At 35.2% G+C, this 19,678-nt stretch overlaps 1 protein-coding gene across 1 annotated transcript in view; it reads left to right on the top strand.

Annotated features, from left to right (window-relative positions):
- LOC129233971 (protein zyg-11 homolog B-like) overlaps nt 1-9,417 on the top strand; it is a 46,249-nt gene extending 36,832 nt beyond the window's left edge. Inside the window, exon 13 of the mRNA XM_054867881.1 lies at nt 9,291-9,417. Coding sequence (XP_054723856.1) covers nt 9,291-9,417 — 127 coding nt within the window. The remainder of the gene's footprint in view (nt 1-9,290) is intronic.
- Nucleotides 9,418-19,678: the final 10,261 nt, after the last annotated feature.

Here is a 19,678-nt window from a genome sequence, read left to right as displayed (position 1 = left end):
AGGAGCTGTCCGGCTCGCCAAGCTACGCGAGGGAAGGAAATCACCACCACTAAAGCTCTGCAGATTTCCTCTTCTAGTAGTGGCAGTGATGGACTTTTCATTTACGCACATGTAAATGGGAACCCCTGCAGACTGATTGTTGACACTGGAGCCAATGTGACAATCATTAGGACAGATGTGGCTCGTGAATTTGGATTGAAACTGTTGTGGACATCGCCACGCGTAAGTCTCCAGACTGTGACAGGTGACAAAATTGAGATTGAGGGTAAAGTGGACTTGGAAATAGTGTTTGGGAATGCCACCTACCATCATACGGCATTCGTCGCTAATATCACGGACCCCTTCATTCTCGGATTGGACTTTTTGAAGAAATATGACTTCACTCTCGACTTCAAGACTAATGAGCTGCACTCGATGAGAGAAGACATAGCCGTTTTCCCTGCAGAGAGTGATGTAAAATCCGCTCATCAAATAATAGCTCAAACAGATTTATCGATTCCCTCAAGGTCAGAATCATTAGTACCTGGCTCCCTTGAAGAAAGCAATAGTTTTCAATTTGGACTCATTGAATACCCTAACCTAAGCAATAGCCTAAAAGGAGTACTGGTAGCATCTACGCTTGTGGACCTTTCTAAGGATGTAATTCCTGTGAGAGTCGCCAACGTGAGTGAAAGGCCAAGGAATATCCGAAAAGGTGAAGTGTTGGCAACTTGTACTCCAGTAAACTGCATCATTAGAAGAATCAATTCCCCCGAAACTGTGTCTTCTGAGTCCTTGACGTCGAAGTTAATTGGTAGTGCACCCTTATCGAAGGATCAAAGAACTGCTGCGGAACAATTGGTGGACGACTTCAAACATCTGTTTTCATCTACATCGGAGGATGTTGGCCGTACGAATTTAACGCAGCATAGGATTTACACTGGAGAACACCCCCCTATTAAACAGCATCCAAGACGACTACCGTTCGCTAAGAAGGAAGAGGTTGAAACCCTCCTGAAAGAGATGAAGGAGAATGATGTAATCGAACCTTCATCCAGTCCTTGGGCCTCTCCCATCGTCTTGGTCCGAAAGAAAGATGGCTCCACCAGATTTTGTGTCGATTACCGACGACTGAATGAAATCACCAAGAAAGACAGTTACCCTCTTCCACGGATAGACGATACCTTGGACACTCTTTCCGGACACAAGTGGTTTTCGACCCTGGACTTGAAGAGCGGCTACTGGCAGGTTGAGATACACCCTGAGGATCGAGAGAAGACAGCGTTTACAACTGGACAAGGCTTATAGCAGTTTAAAGTGATGCCATTTGGCCTCTGCAATGCACCAGCCACGTTCGAGCGTCTTATGGAGACAGTGTTAAGAGGACTCTCTTACGAATCCTGTCTGGTCTACTTAGACGATATCATCATCGTGGGACGCAGCTTCGAAGAACATCTGGCAAATCTTAGGAAGGTGCTGCAAAAGCTTAAGGAAGCCAATCTGAAGTTAAGCCCGTCCAAATGTAATTTGTTCCGCCGGGAAGTGAACTACCTTGGTCACATCATCTCTTCTGAGGGTGTGCAAACCGATCCAGAGAAGGTATCTGCGGTCAGGAGTTGGAGTCGTCCCGAAAACATCCATCAGTTGCGAAGTTTCCTGGGGCTCTGCACGTACTACAGGAAGTTTGTGAAGGGTTTTTCCAACATTGCACGACCTTTGCATAAGCTGACGGAGAGCAAGCAAAGGTTTGAATGGTCCAAAGAATGCGAAGATGCATTTCTACGACTGAAGGAGGCTTTAACATCAACGCCTATCCTCGCCTATCCTCAGCCTGAAAAATCCTTCATCCTAGACACTGATGCGAGCCACGAGGGCATCGGAGCTGTTTTATCCCAAGAAATTGACGGAAATGAACATGTCATTGCTTACTGGAGCAAATGCTTATCAAAGTCGGAGCGAAATTACTGCGTCACCAGAAAGGAGTTACTGGCCATAGTGAAAGCTGTAGAACACTTCCATCATTACCTCTACGGCCGAAAATTTCTGCTTCGGACAGATCATGCCTCGTTAACTTGGCTTTTGAACTTCAAGAATCCAGAAGGCCAGATAGCCAGGTGGATACAGCGGCTCCAGGGATATGACATGCATATCAAGCACCGAAAAGGGTTGTCTCACGGTAATGCTGACGCTTTATCAAGGAGACCCTGTCCTGAGAACTGCAATTATTGTTCCCGAATCGAGAAACAGTATGGAACGACTAGCCCTACTGCCTATCAGGTGACAGTGACTCCAACATCATCAGAACCTGATCCATGGAGTGACGACCAAGTTCGAAAAGATCAACTTGAAGACCCCGACATAAAACCAATTTTGGAGTTCATGGAAAGTGACAGTCGGCAACCTAGCTGGCAGGACGTTTCCATCTTCAGTCCTGCAACAAAAAGATACTGGGCTCTATGGAACTCGCTCCATTTACGGAACGGCGTACTGTACCGAAAATGGGAATCTGATGACGGCAAAACATCTAGATGGCAGTTACTACTTCCCCGATCAAGGATTTCAGATGTTCTGAAAGAAATACATAGTAGTGCGACTGGAGGACATTTTGGTGTCTTGAAAACCCTCAATAAAGTTCGGGAGCGCTTCTTCTGGAGCAAGGCGAAGGATGACGTGGAGAAGTGGTGCCATTCTTGTGACGCCTGTGCTGCTCGTAAAGGACCGAAGAAGAGAAGCAGAGGGAAGCTACATCTGTACAACGTTGGAGCTCCTTTCGAACGAATTGGGATCGACATCCTGGGTCCTCTACCAGGAACTGCTGATGGGAACAAATACATTCTTGATTCCATCGACTACTTCACCAAATGGCCGGAAGCATATCCCATTCCAGATCAAGAGGCTACCACCGTAGCAGAGACTCTAGTCCAACATTGGATCTCGAGATATGGAACACCTTTGCAGATTCATTCCGATCAAGGGAGGAATTTCATCTCTGCTGTGTTTAAGGGCCTATGTCAAATTCTCGGAATTGAGAAAACTAGGACAACACCACTACACCCACAATCGGACGGCATGGTGGAGAGATTTAACCGCACAATCCTGAACAATCTCTCACTTATGGTCTCCAGAAATCAACAGGATTGGGACAAGAAGCTGCCTTTGTTCCTGCTGGCCTACCGCAGTGCTGTCCACGAGACTACCGGATATGCCCCATCTCAGATGCTCTTCGGACGAGAGCTTCGGCTACCTTGTGATCTCGTCTTCGGTCGTCCTCCGGATGCGCCTGCATCGCCTGAGGAGTACATCCAGGATCTCCAGGCCCGGTTGGAAGACGTTCATAACTTCGCACGAGAGCGAATCAACATCGCGGCGGAGAAGATGAAGACCCGATACGACACAAGGTCTACTGGACATGAATTCAACGAAGGCGACAAGGTTTGGTTATGGAATCCCATCCGACGGAAAGGTCTTTCACCCAAATTGCAGTCGCATTAGGATGGACCCTACAAAGTCGTTAACCGACTGAATGACGTCGTAGTGAGGATCCAAAAATCACCTAATGCAAAACCTAGGGTTGTACATTATGATCGGTTAGCCCCATACTATGGCCATAGTTCATGAATATTACGTAAACAACCATGGTTGATAACATAAAAGTTGTAGATAATTTTTGCTTTTAATGTTTAGTAATATTTCTTGTTATTATTGTGTTTTCTGTATCTGTTAGTTATTAATTAATGTGTATATTTGTAAACTTGTGATAGAAGTTTGGCACCCTTTCTGGGGATTGTACTGCCCGGGACGTGCAGTCCTTGGGAAGGGGGCAATGTTACAAATTCTGTAAATAGTAATTATTGTAGGAACGTAACCTGTAAATAGTTTCCCGTAATGAATATACAACCCCTTTTTCATTCGGCTAAAGTATACGACCCCTATTTTCTTTCTTTTCGTTGATAACGGTCTACGCATTTCGCGAAGAGGTAAGAATGTTGTGGAAAATTCTTTTCGGTGTATAAAAGCCGTTAGCGATGGATAAACAGTTAGTTTGGATTGATATTTCGAGCTGAGGGCATTTTGCTCTGGTTATAGCGAGTCATTTCGCTGTGTTGTTTTCGTATTTGGAAGTAAATACGTGTGTAAACGTTGAGTTTACGGTGTTGTGTGATAATTGCTTAATTGCTGATGAATAATTTAGCAGTTGTTGACGACCTTTCCTGTACATAGTGTAAATAAATTTCCTGTGTTTTTATCAAGAACTGTGTTTTCATTTCAAGAAAGTGGAAGTCGCACCGAATCCGTTACAATTTATATATATATATATATATATATATATATATATATATTGTTTGTTTACAAATCAACATGGTATAAACACAAAGAAGAAATGTTAAGGATAATTAAATGGAACAATTTGAAATAACCGTTTAAATCTTATTTTGTAACTTAAAATATTACTAAACTATATTTTTTAAACTATACATACCTTGAAGGTCAAATTTTTGCTTTAAAAAATTTCTAGATCATTTATTTTTATGTATGGCTTTTTGAAAATCCAGTAAGAATATACAGAATGAATGGAAATTATCATTATGACGCTATGGAGGATCTAACTACTTGTTAAAAGTTGATCATTTATTTAATTTTTAAAATTATTGTTTGAAATGATAATTGAGCTAAAAATAAGAAACAATTCTTTTGTGTGGAAAATGTGAATGAGTTAAACTAAATAATAAATATATCCACTAATAAAAAAATATGCCCACTAATAAAATTTACTGTTTTTTAATGATGTGTTTCAAGTTCTTCTTCTTCTTTTTCTTTTTGCAAACATTGGTAAATTTATTAAACTATTACATACTTTTTTTTCAGTAGTTGTTTTCAAACTTTTATAATTATTATTGTTTTTTATGTTATAATGTATCTATTTTTTTTAATATGTTTGAAATACTCATTTTTGTGGCTCCAGATGATTTTCTTTTACATTTAAGTTTCACTGATGATTCCAAATATAATTGAGTTTCTGCTTTTACTGATTGTGACGGATATGTTTGCAATGTTAAAGGTTTAAATCAGTGGTTCCCAACCTGCAATGAGCATTCAAGAGATAAGAAATATAATCAAAAACACCTCCGAATATCAAAATTGAAAACGAATATGAAACCAATCATTCCAAGTTCAGACAAGGAACCTAGAGTTAAACGAGCTGATGTGTGCATCACATGACTTCCTTTTACTCCAATTTAATGTCATTTCCCCATTACTGGCAATTTCAATGTGATTCAATAGTTTACTCTCTAAATATCACCAACAATGGCCAAATTAAAATCAGATTAAAAAAAAAAAACGCCAAATTTGTCAAAACGCCAAGTTGGCGACAAAGATTGGCGACCAAAAGGCTGGCGATAATATCACCAAGTGTCCGCCAAATTATAACACCACTTGAGTTTGCATTGAAATTAACATTGATTTTTCCCAAAAAGGTGTAAAAGACCCCCTTTGGAACATCCGAATGCAACCAAAAAGGGAAGTGCACAATTAGACCTCTCTAGGAGTCTACGTACCAAATTTCAACTTTCTAGGACATACCGTTCTTGAGTTATGCGACATACATACGCACATACGCATATCCGCGCATACGTGCATATGGACGTCACGAGAAAAGCCGTTGTAATTAACTCGGGGAATGTCAAGATAAATCTTTGTGGTGTCTATACGTTCTTAGGTACTTATCCACGTGTGGTCGAGTTGAAAAAAAAAACTCAACATTATTTCGGGGGTGAGCAAAATGGAAATTAAGGCCGAATTTTGAGTGAGATTTTTTTTTGCGAATACAATACTTCTTTTTTTGTAAAAGGAAGTAGAAAAGAAACAAATTAACATTCAGTAGCTTCCTATCTCTTGATGAACTTCATCAAGACCAAAGAAATTGTTTCATCATTCATCGGCAAGTTTGATATTCAAGAGGCAGATAACTAGATCTCTGAACTTCCTAAAACAAAATTCTAATTTCGACTGATCATCTAGACCAATTAACAAGAAGTTCTGTCTAGAACTAGATGAGCCTACTTTCCCGTATACCCATACTACTTTCTAGTACCTGATCAATATTCTCAAAAATAGCTAAAATCGCAAATTTTTTCAAACATATTTTTAAAATACTTTAAGCTGATTTCTAGGAATAAAATTTATTCCTCACTCATCGAAAAAAATTGAATGCTTAAAAAAAAAAAAAAAAAAAAAAAGCAGCAACTTTTAAACAAAGCAGCTAATACACTTTTTTGCATAAAAAAAATCTTTAACAGCTTTCAAAACGAAAAAATAATATTTAAAATTAATAAGCTCATTAAAATAAATACATCATATCAAAAAAAAATCGTTTCTTTTTCCCCTGTTGCCAAAAACAATTTTTTAAATGAATTAATGCACTTACCAAAATAAATAAAAACAATAAAATTTCCACTTAAAAAAATAATTTTCATTGTCAAAAAAAAAAAAATCGTCTGCGCATATCTTTATGTAGAAACATAAATGACTTCGTGTTTATTCGCCGAAAACTGAATACCTAAATAAAAACTTTAGAGTGAAAATAAAAACAAGTCAGATCAACAATAATTATTTCACAGTCTAAACCATAGCTGTGGAGTCGGAGTCGAATATCTAAGAATCGGAGTCAGTCATTTGTCCTCCGTGTATAAATTTTTGCCAAAGCTACGAAGTCAGAGTCAAGTCGGGGAGTCGGAGTCTGATTAATTGTCGGGCATAGGAGTCGGAGTCAGAGTCAAGTGCCCCTAAATTCTCGGAGTCGAAGTCTGGAATTTGGCGTCAAGAGCTATTTCCAACAAAATTTGTGTGAAAGAAATCCGCCTTCAAGTACGGAATCTACATTGACTTTCAGTTTCCCCGTAGGCGCTAATGTTAAGGGATTTGAACTGTTCAAAATTGAACGGAAAATTGTTCAAATCAAAAAGATATTTTATGTACAAATTTTTCATCAAAAGCTTTTTCCTACAAAGTTTGTTTGAAGCAAATTCGCCTCACTGTTCGGAATAGCCTTGAATTTCCCCGTAGGCGCTAATGTTAAGTTTTTTTGAACTGTTCAAAATTGAACAAAAAATAGTTCAAACCAAAAAGTGAAATATGGGAGTGAGGTGTCCTCGCCGAGATCTTTCGAACAAAAAAAAGTTTGTTCGAATCGGACTATTCATTCAAAAGTTATTAGGGGGGGGGGCAGACAGACCGACAGACTGACAGACCGACAGACATTTTTCCCCATCTCAATACCCTACTTTCCAATTTTTAATTTTTCAATATTTATTTAATTATTTTATTTATTTTTGACTTTTTTTTGTTTTTTGTGATATTTTTAAGATGCATTAAGCCTTCTCTCATGCTTTTTTCTTCTTTTTCTGACTTTTACTGGGAAAGTACTTTCCAATTTTTAATTTTTCCATATTTATTTAATTATTTTATTTATTTTTGACTTTTTTTTGTTTTTTGCAATATTTTTAAGATGCATTAAGTCTTCTTTCATGCTTTTTCCTTCTTTTTCTGACTTTTACTGGGAAAGTAGGCTAAAAACTGATATGGAATTCTGATTTGAAGACTCGGCCAAGTTTGAAATTAGGGATTGAATTTGAGATCCATTTTCTTTTGAAGCTGTGGTTAAACTTGACGACACTTTGTAGCAGGCCCATCATTTCAAAGTTTGCTGGGGGAGAGGGAGGGACACAAAGAATATGAAATCATTTCGTTTTATGAGGAAAAAATGCATCAAAATGCAATCAAAAATGCATACTTTCATTATGTTTTTATAACCCAGCCGGCTGTCAATTGCCCCCCACCCTCCCCCTTTCCAATTGCTTAAATGAGGGTTTGCTTTGCAGGCAGAATTTTAAAAATCATTTTCAAACATTACGGTTACAAGTTAGCCTGAGTTAAGCTTAAGGATCATTACTTAAAACTGTGGGGGAAAACAACAACACTCCTGATGTGGTTCCATCAACATCATTCGAAAGCGAATAAAGTTATGTTGTTCATCGCCTCTGTCACAAATAAATTGGATACTTGCTTCAAAGGAATTTATTGCACTTTTGAGAAATATTAAGCCTGTCATTGAAGTTGTAGCTGAAATCCACTTAGCCCAAAGCAATCAGTGTGCATTAAAATGGTAAAAAGGAACAAATGTGTTTTTGCATTTCAATATTTGGTTTTTGTTTTTTAGTTTCGGGATTCAATGCTTTCATTTCCTTCAGATCTAATTTAAAAAATAAAATAATTTTGTAAAAAAATTACTCCTGCGTTTGAAGAGTGCGTCAATGAGCTTAGTGAATGATCCACAATCAAGTATCGATTATGTTTAAAAAGAAAAAGCGTAAAAAAGGTTTTTATGCTTCTTTTTTAAGTTTAAGAGTGATTGGATAAATTTGCTATTTACATTTTACCTTAAATTAATATTATGCATTTTATTCATTAATATCAAGACTCGCTAGCGCCAACTGATGTTGTTTTCAAGGAAGAAGGGTAAGGAAGGGAGTAATTGTAAGTTAAACCTCGAGAAGAAGGCGATGGGCCCAGAAAGGTTGAGAATCACTGGTTTAAGTGAATTTTGAGCCATCACATTGCTTATTGTTCTCATTTGATTGTTTTGAATTCCTATGATTTTATCTTTCCCCCGCCTCCCTTTGCAGCACCACCGTCGACCGGCCTCACAATGCTGCTCTTATAGCAAAAACCGTCTCCAGGTTTCATTCCTATCCTACACACAAGCGCATACATACACAACTACACACACTCCTGCCTGCACACAGACACAAACACACTCGTGATTGCGAAAAACATAATTTGAATTCAAGATGTCAAAATTCAAATAATTTATTTATTATTTTTATTCATTTATTTATTTGTGTGGCTTGGCCTGCTGGTACATGATCCAGACTTGCTCATGACACGCTAGGGTGATAGTGAACTCAAGTAAAACTTTTTGAGCACAGTGTGAAATTTTCAGAAACTATGAGGAAGCTTGTCATTTTTGACAGTCATGAAAACTGCATTAACCCCCGAGTATTTACTACTTTCTCCTTCCTTCCTTCTTTTTTTTTTTTTTTTTTTTCAACCTTAACCACGACTGAGTATTTTAAGTTAAAATACCTCTAAGAAGAAAAGAGAGGTATGATGTGATATTTAATGAACTGGGTGCTTTTAGAAGCATAGTTATGCTTTTACCACAAAACAGCATGAAAAAATATTTTTGCTGCTACTTTTGAAAATATTAGTGTTTTGTTGTTGCATTTCTTTTATGAAATTTTTATTTTTAGGTCTTTCAATCCATTTTACCCTCTTTTCTCAACATCCAGGCCATATCAGGTTCAATTATGGGCTGTTTGGGCTGTCCATCATGTGTGCTCAAAAAACCGTAAGTTCTGTCAAGTTTTAAGTAGTTGAAAACTTATTTGGTTTTAACATTAAATTATTTTCAAAAGGAGAAGATTATCATTACATTTTTTTATATTTTTATTTTAAATTTTTGTCCGTTGATAAATTTTATAGGATGAGGTGATGTACCAGGAAAAACTTATTTTCATATAAATTTCTAACACTTATCTATATATTCCACTGAGCATACTTGTGCTTTAATTAATAATATGAAACTTTGCTAAAACATTTGGTTGCCGTATTAAGAGTTGGAAGTGCTTTCTTCTCTAAAATAAAATTAAAACTCATTTTGTTGTTCAAAAGACGTCTCATTCTATGTAAAACAAAATGCTTCGAGTAAATTTTGATCTGAAAGTAGATTCATGTACAAAGATGAAGTTTTAGAAATTTCTTTCATGTGTTCACAAACCATATCTTTTGACCCAGAGTATCAATTATTTAAATTGTTTTTGAAATGAAATGTGGAAATAGTTATATTAATTTTAAAACTCATCAGCTTTAAAAAATTGCAATATTTGTATTTGTGAAAGCTTAATTAAAAAAATAATAAATAAATGTACCTTAATAGAACAAGAATTTTTCAGGAGTAAAATAGATCATTTTAGTTGTGTATTTGTGTTATTGCTTTCTCCAGCAGGGAAATAATGTTTTTATTTTGATCAAATGAATTATTCTCTGTTCAATGAAAAGATATACAAAAGATACACCAAAAGAAAACAAACCAGTTACTATACTTGTGGCTGCAACCTTATTTGACTCCGGAGAAATAAATTGAGACCCAGCGAAGGAAACAGTAATTTTTGAAACTAACGTATTATTTAAAATACACCGCCAACTCGGTTATTCCATCTGAGGACCGCAGTTTCGTGCTTTTTAGCACTCATCAGCCCAGAATAGGAATTACCTGAGTTGGAGGTGAAAAACCTCTGCAAAGCATGGTATTTTGTAGTAAGTACCGCCCTAAGCCAGGGCAAGGCTTTGCCATCAATCTTTGAGTTGAACCGCACCACTGCTGGGGTCACTCATCTGATGTGCCATCTGCAAAAGCGCTCATATAGGGGGGCAAGGGGGGCTTGAGTCCCCCCCCTTTGAAATTAGAACTTCCTTGCTTTTGGTACTTTTTTCTTTGCAAAATGTAAAAACGTTTATTCTCCAACCATTAATGAATAAGTTATTAAAAATGGAATATTTTAATGACTCTAACCTGTCCTAAAATCGGTTTCCATGGAGAAAATACCCTCCTAACCTATGGGGAAAATATCCGAGCCCCCTCTTACAATTTTGCATATGGGCGCTCTTGCTCATCTGGTGTGCTAATTCTACATTAGCTACCAGTTTGGCTTTTTTGGCTCCCTTTAGAGGTTTTTCACCTCCAGCTCACGACCTTGAGGGTCACGGATTTGGACGAAATTCTAGCTATAGGTCCATTCCCACTAAATATGAGCACAGGTAAAGCGGTTTGACTGCATAGGCCCTGGTTTCTCTGCAACGAGGGTCCAAAGTTGCTAGTTTGGCCCCAGAAATACAATGGCATTTCCATTGAAATTTCAGATTTCCACACTATGTTCAATCTCCCAACACCTTTTTTCTTCTTTTGTTAGTAAATTGAGTATAAGGGAGGACACGTATTTATTTATGGGCATTATCCAAGTTATTTGAAAACTTGAAACAATCTGGTATTTTTGTTCTTTTGTGTGCCATGTGCAATGAATCAGAGTTTTTTCTCTTCTCCCATTTTTTGTCTATCAGTGTGGGATATCTTTGATAGTTGAAAATAAATATCTAGTTAAAGTGAATGTTTTTATTAGCAAACGATCAATACTTGTTACTAGCAGACGATCAATATAAAGCGAAAATAATTAGTTTCATTTGCAAAGATAAATATCCTGTTACTATGTTATTTTGGCATTCAAGTTATTGAAATTAAAAGTAGTATCCATTTTGAATTTGAGAACCGCTTATTAAAAACTAGTATTCAACTTAATTAATTTAAAGATAAGCATGCAAACGGCTCAATCTGCAGTACGATATCAGAAAAAGTGATAAGATGGTAATTTTAAAGGAAATTCCATTGCATTTCTGGGTCCAAATTATCAACTTTGGACCCCTGTTGCAGCCGAACTAGGGCCTATGCAGTCTAACCGCAATACCTGGGTGCATATCTAGTTGGAATTGACCTATATCTAGATTTTTGTCCAAATCTGTGACCCTCAAGGTCGTTTCATTTGGTAGTCAGATAATTCCTTTTCCGGGCTGATGAGTGCTAAAAAGCACGAAAATACAGTCTTTGGATGGAATAACTGAGCTGTCTGTGTATTTTAAGTATTTCTGCCTTGGCCCTGGCTTAGGTCGGTAACTTACCACAAAATAACGTATTATTGTTTTAGATACCTTGCATTCACTTTTTAATGTGTTTGAAAAGACAGGCAATTCATCAGTGAAAAATTCTCAACCTTCTAATAATTATGTAAAAAGCTGAAAACAAATTTTCAAGATATTATTTCCCTTTTAGCCTACTTTCCCTGTAAAAGTCTGAGAAATAAGAAAAAAGCATGAAAGAAGGCTTAATGCATCTTGAAAATATTGCAGAAAACAGAAAAAAGTCAAAAAAATAAAATAAATATCGAAAAATTAAAATTTGGAAAGTAGGGTATTGAGATGGGGGAAAATGTCTGTCTGTGTCTGCCCAGAGCTTGGCGAGGACACCTCAATCCTATGTTTCACTTTTTGATTTGAACTAATTTTCGTTCAATTTTGAACAGTTCAAAAAAACTTAACATTAGCGCCTACGGGGAAATTCAAGGCAATTCCGAACTTGGAGGCGAATGATGAAAAACATGAATGTAAAATATCTTTTTTATTTGAACAATTTTCTGTTCAATTTTGAACAGTTCAAATCCCTTAACATTAGCGCCTACGGGGAAACTGAAAGTCAATGTAGATCGCACTCTTGATGGCGGATTTACTTCAAACAAATTTTGTTAGAAATAGCTTTTGACGACAAACTCCCAACTCCGAGAATTTTGGAGCACCTGACTCCGACTCCTGTACCTGAAAATTAGTCGGACTCAGACTCCTGTATTTCAACTCTGACTTCGTAACTTTGGCAAAAAATTTATACACGTTAGAAAAATGACGGACTCCGACTCTTGGATTATCGACTCCTTTGTCCCGAAATAATTTCCAACTTGGACTCCTCAAACATTGGCAGACTCTAAAAGAAATGACTGATTTCCAACTCCAAGTCTTTGTATTAAATACCTTCGGCTCCCAAATCTGACTCTTTTATCCCAAAATGAGATTGACTCCCGACTCCGCAGCTATGGTATTTACTGTGAAATAATTATTGTTTGTATGATTTGTTTTTATTTTCACTCTAAAGTTTTAATTTATGTATTCAGTTTTTGTGCGGAGAAATTCGGAGTCCTTTATGTTTCTACTTAAAGATATGTGCAGACAATGAAAATTATTTCTTTAATTGACACTTTATTGGTATTATTTATTTTTGAAATTACATTAATTCATTTTTAAAATTATTTTTTGGCAACAAAGGTAAAAACAGACGATTTTTTTCTTTTTTTGATTTGATATATTTATTTTATTGAGCTTATTAATCTTCATTCTTTTTGAAAGGGGCTAAAGATTTTTTTTTAATGGAATAAAATGCATTTGCTCCTTTGTTTAAAAGATGCTGCTACTCTATTTTTCGTTTATTTATTTTTTTACGCATCTAATTCTTTAGAAAGCGAAGCATAATTTATTTTTAGAAATCAGCTTAAAATTATTTTTAAAATATTGTTTTATTATTTGCAATTTTAGCTAATTTTGAGAATTTTGATCAAATACTAGAAAGTCGATATTGGTATATGGAAAAGTAGGCTCGTTTAGTTCTGGACAAACTTCTTGTTCTGATAGCGGAATGATTTTTTTTTTTTTTTTCTGCCACTAGAAAAGTAGAAAATTAAAGTAATTTTATGCATCTTTTTTTTTTTTCACTTCAGCTTCTCTTTCGAATCGTTATGTCCCACTTTTCAGACTTCAAGCATGTCAAAGTTCATGTCTGTGGATATTTTACCGCGTACATTATATCCCCTAAGATACTTACAGATATAACTTTTTATTTACATTTTTTTCCCCCAGCATCCCGTAACAGTTTTCTTAAAGTACTGATCAGTGGCGGCGCGAGAACAAAAGTAGACGTCGGCGATGCAGTTTTGCGAGGCCCTTTTAATCATAAAATATTCTCAGACAAATAATTGAATTCATGGAATTAATTTTTGTACTAACTATTGGCACTTAGGGTTCCCAATTCACTTAATTGCTAGGACAAAAACATTTCGTGATTAGTAGCGCAGTCAAAAAGAAGTTTTTTTGGTGGTGGGTGGAGGAGGCGGCACATTGACAAGGGAAAAAATTACCTGATAAAAAGGGGGGGTCCGGGGGTTTTCCCCCGTAAAAGTTTTGAAATTTATAGTTGAAAAACGCCATTTTTATTCTTTTTTTGCTGATGTTAAGGGAAAAAAAGGTACAGGAGGTCTCGGTGGTAATTTCTAGAAATTGAAGCCTTAAAAACGCAATTATATGCCATATTTATTGAATTTAGGGTCAGAGACTGTCCTAGATCGATTCTTAAAAAAATAAAAAAAAAAGATCAAAATCAATCTAATACAAATTTTCGAAATTGAAGTTTCAAAAACGCAATTTTAGACAAACTTTGAAGATTTTGCGGGAAGGAAGGGAGCTCTTCCCTCGAAAAATTTTGAAAGTTATGGTACTAAAAACTTTCGCAATATTTTATATTCAGGAGCCATTCCACTTAAACTTTTTGTTAATGTAGTTTAAAAAGCCTAATTGCTTATGATATAAAAGAAAGGCGGTATGGGGATCCTTGCCCGAATATTTTTTGAAATTCAAGCCCTAAAGATGCGATTGTAAGGCCATTTTTTATAATATTAGGCTCGGTAATTTTTTAAATTCAAGCTAAAAAAGCGCAAGTTTAAGAACCATTGTTTGTAAGGATCAGGCAGGTTGTGATTGTTGGGATTTTTAATTTTCTCTATTTTCACATAGGTTGTTCCTCATCATGAATGTAATTTAAATCCGAAATTTGAGATTTGTCTGACTCACCGTTTTTGAGAAAACAAATCTTTTTGTTTAGGGGGCGTGGCACATTTTTGCTGGTTTTTCAAATTTGCAGATTTTAATGTGTTTGTTGCTTGAAGCGCCCTTATAATGACATGGATTTTTAAATTCCATATTACTATATGGTCTTGTTAGATACTGTTACAGCTGTCAAATCGGTGACAATACGAGGGCGACGCCCACAAACTCCGTTTAAAAATGACCGAAAATGAATTTTTTTTCTATATTCAAGGCTAATTTTCTCAGAGCGCCTTCATGATGACACCAACATTTTTAGATCATTTTCTAGCCACACTTACATACATCAAAAATATGTATCAAAATCGGTGTCACTATAAGGGCGCCAGAAGATATTTTAACTTTTATTTGATAAATTTCACAAAAACACAAATATTTAGAATCTAACTACAACTGTCGCCCTCATAGCAGATATCTGACACTAAATTAGGATGATAACCAACATGTTTGTCTAACATTAGCACACAAAAAATCGGTGTCACTCCTATTATTTTTGGAAATATAATCGTTCGAAGTTAGTATGTTATGGCGTTTTTTTATATTTATTTATTTAATCTTTTCACACCCAGATAGTTTTGTTTTTTTTTTTTGAACATATTTATTTTTAATTTAATTTAATACAAAGAAGTGTACCTTATAACATAAACAGTTTTGGGCAGTAAGAGTGTCTTTTTCTTGAATAGAAAATGACCGTTTTGATATAGGTACAGGCGGATCTATTGTGCATAATATGTCTAGATTATCATACCAATACTCATCTTGTTTTTTCGGCCCAAACAAATTTATTTATTCCAATTGTTCTTGACATACATTTGATCTCAACTTGCAAATGGATTTTATACGAAAGATGTATAGTGAGAAGCTCTTACAAACATCTTATATAAATGCTTCAAATTGTTCAACTATTAAATACCCCTGCATTGCCACAAGTTCAATTTAATGAAATTGGATGGGCTCTATCTTTACGAGCTCAGTTCAAGTTCACTTCAAAAGCAGTATTTATAAGAACAATTTACAATTGGTGAAAATACTGGGAAAAAACAACATCCCAGTCAAGTTGCACACTTGATGAGAAATGCAGTTCGTAACGGGGAAAAAACTGTTTGTTGCTCCAGAGTATTGTACTGTGAACCAAATCCTATCCCCTTTTTTTTCGATACAAGAAACAAGAAAAACGAATGCATTCTCAATACATCAAATGAGAATATTGAAGAAAGCGAACATTCAGAATCTGAAACTGAATTTGAGGATAACGTAGACCAAAACGAAGAAGACATTAAGAATCAAATCAACCAATTTCAGAAAGATGGTCATCTCTTATTGAAAACTGCTAATTTTGGAGCACTAAAGTATGGGAAAACATGGTATCCTAGAAAAAGAGTAGAAATTGACGATTTGCAAGTTTAGGTCAAATGCATGTCAAGAACAATTGGAATACATAAATTTGTTTGGCCGGAAAAACAAGACGAATATTGGTACGATAATTTAGACATGAACATGAACATATGACTGTTTCTGGAACGCCTGGAGCTTAGAGCTCCTAAATTTTTCTATTCAAGAAAAAGACTCTCTTACTGCCCAAAGCTATTTACATTAAAAGGTACACTTCTTTGCATTAAATTAAAAATAAATATGTTTAAAAAACTATATGGGTTTGAAAAGATTAAATAAATAAATATAAAAAAACCCCATAACGTACTAACTTCGAATGATTATATTTGCAAAAATAATAGGAGTTGACACCGATTTTTTTTTTTTTTTTTTGTGCAAATGTTAGACAAACATGTTGGTTATCAAACTTATTTAGTATCAGAGCTCTGCTATGAGGGCGACAGTTGTAGTTAGATTATAAATATTTGTGTTTTTGTAAAATTTATCAAATAAAAGTTCCAATATCTTCTGGGCTTCTGGCGCCCTTATAGTGACACCGATTCTATTACATATTTTTGATGCATGTAAGTGTGGCTAAAAATTGATCTAAAAACGTTGGCGTTATCATGAAGGCGCTTTGAGAAAATTGGCGTTGAATATAGAAAAAACTTTATTTTCGGTCATTTTTAAACGGAGTTTGTGGGCGTCGCCCTCGTAGTGTCACCGATTTGACACCAATTAGACAGTATCTAACAAGACCATATAATAATATTGAATTAAAAAAATCTTTGTCATTATAGGGGCGCTTCAAGCAACAAGCACATAAAAAACTGCAAATTTGAAAAATCAGCAAAACTGTGCCACGCCCCCTAAACTAAAAAAATTATTTTCTCAAAAACGGTAAGTCAGACGAAGCTCAAATTTCGGATTTTACATTACATTCATGATAAGGAACAGCATATGTGAAAATAAAGAAAAATTAAAAATGTCAAAAATCACAAATGCTTTAAACTGTCTGATTCTTACAGACAGTGGCTCTTAAGCGATTTTCGATGTTGTTGAGAATTTTAGGGGCTTTAAGCTGGAAATATCGCGAAATTTAAGATCTGGAAACAATATTTTCAGTTGCTCCATAATGCTTTCGGTGTGTGTGTGTGTATGGAGGGGGGGGGGATTCGGAGGAGCAGCATTTTGAACATTTTCTTACTTTTTAATGAACTTAGGAAACAAGAAAAAAAAAGAAAAGAACTGAAAAGAAGAGCAAAAAAAAAGGGGGTAAGGGGGAATAGAGTTAGCTGATTAATAAGCTGTTGCCATTGAATATTTTTAACTCAGGCCCCGACAGATTTGGGCCAAACATTTGCTAAGGTTGGGCTCTGTGCAGTCTCCCCTGCACACACTATTTTGATTACTTTTTGCGTCTGTTATATTTAATAAGATCTTCAATTCGCAACTCCATCGCTCGAATACGCTACCTTGCGGAGATTTTCGAAACTGCCGACAAAACTAAAAACATTGCGTTCCATGTTTTCATTTTGGGCAAAAACAAATAGTTTGTTATGTGTATTTTTTTTTATTTGTATAATTCATCATTTGGAATCGCCATCCGCAACAGCGTAACATCAAAAATATCTGATATAAACTGAGTACACATTTTATTTATCTTGTTCTGAGTGAATTTGAATAAATATCAGGTTTTCAATTCGATGAAAAAAAAAAACGAACTTAACAACATTGACTGGACACTTTTTCCTTAACCTAATTCCACATAAATAATTTAAATAACCTTTGTTACTACAGTATCCTACTGAAATAGACAGTATGCAAATAAATTTTCTTGAAAATATTTATCGCAGAACAGATTGAAAAATCCAGAAAGAACGTTAAGAATTTGAACAATAAACAATAAAAGTTCGCCAAAAATCTGTTTATAGGGTTATGGTTTTAAAATTGCGTGAAAGAATAATGTATCTTGACAAGATTTCGCATATCAGGTAAATCATTTCCATGACGAATGAATTAAATGCATGATTTCTTTTGATATCCAATCATATAGTCATAGAAATAAATTATCTAGTGTATAAACGTTACTCTTGACAGTCTGCCACGTATGTGCACTATGTGACAAAAATGTCAACAAATGCCGGAAATGTCACGAAACTGAACTTAATATGTACTAATGTATAGAAAAAAACGGTACAAAATGAAAATTGCCGTTCGAAGCGAACCAAAAATTTATGAATTCCAAATTCAACATCGTGAAAATGGCTGCTTCAGAACAACTTACTGTGTGTTCTGCATAATTTTTTACTTTCGTAATACTTTTTGATTTCTAATCTCTTTCTACATGGGTCAGAAATAACCAAAAGACTTTGAAAAATCTTTTCAAATGAATAAAGAACAAAAAATCATACATGCGAACAAAAATATCTATCATTTCCCTAAGTTTAGAAGCAATTTATATGTTACAGCGTTTGTTTTAGTTTTTTTATCAGCCATTAGACAGTGGCTGCAGCGCCCTCTATAGTTTGTTGGAGTTGCGAATCAAAAACATGGAAATATCTTAAAACTTCTGAGAATTTTGCGAGGCCCTATCTGCGCGAGGCCTAGCGCCGCCACTGGTACTGATACTATGCCTAGTCTTTTGATAAAGGTTTATTTTCGGCTCCACCTCTTCAAACTTTTTATACCTGCTCTTTTTTTTCCCCTCCAGTATGAGATTTAAATTTCAGCAGACCATGAAATTTTGATCTTAATATTACTGTCCTTTTTAAAGTTGGGTGATGCAAAATTTGGGAACCCTATGCAGTTTCCCAAATTTTAGATGAAATTAGCCACTAACTTTAGAAATTGGATTAGTTAGAGACATCCACATATACGTAGCCTTTTTTTTTCCTTTTTCATTTCTATAAATTGTTAAATATTTTCAATTTTACCAGCAATTGCAGAGTAGAGCATTACATCCATTTTGAATAAAAAAAAAAAAAAAAAACAGCAAATAGCAGCTCATAGACAGATGGCAAGCTACTCTAATTCGCTAAGTCAATAGCTGTTAAATGTGATATATATGTTAACTGAGTTTTTCTTGCTTGCATCGTGACATCATGTTCAAGAAACTTCGCAAACAAGAAAAGAAGGTTAGCAACTTTAAGGAATATTTTCCATGTATGCTTGGCATCAATTTGTTGGTGTTAGTGTTGGCACGTTTTTGCCAAAGGTGGAAGAAACTGTCCTGGCAAAAATACATTTAAGCCCATATTTTCCAAAGTAGCGGAAATAGATGTGCTTTATTGACTGGGATCAGATGTAGTTAAATTTTAATGTATCAATTTTTGTTATTAAACTTAAAACATTCAGTGCATCATTAAAACAGCAACCTGTGTTAAGTTTGTGCTATTTTAGTAAAATGCCTTTTTAGTTAATATTGTGAATGTAAGAATGTAGAGAGTAAATAGTAATGATACAATTCACTAAGAGACAAACAGAAGCTAAATCTCTACAAAAAAAACCAAAAAAAAAGGTAAAAACAAATTTTTATAAAAGCAAATTTTTTTTATACACCAGTATAAAAAAATAAAACATTTGCTTTCTTGAACACGTTAATTACCCTTCACTTCCTTTTATTTTTAAACATTTTCAAGTGCTGTAGTGATTTTTTTCTTTCCTTTTTTTTACGGTGTTGTAAATATATAAAATTTTTTAAATACTTTCTTATTCAGAAGCATTTCTGAACAGTTTT

The sequence above is a fragment of the Uloborus diversus genome, unplaced genomic scaffold, assembly GCF_026930045.1.
Source record: "Uloborus diversus isolate 005 unplaced genomic scaffold, Udiv.v.3.1 scaffold_847, whole genome shotgun sequence".
NCBI lineage: Eukaryota > Metazoa > Arthropoda > Arachnida > Araneae > Uloboridae > Uloborus > Uloborus diversus.
This window is presented reverse-complemented; position numbering and strand designations above follow the sequence as displayed.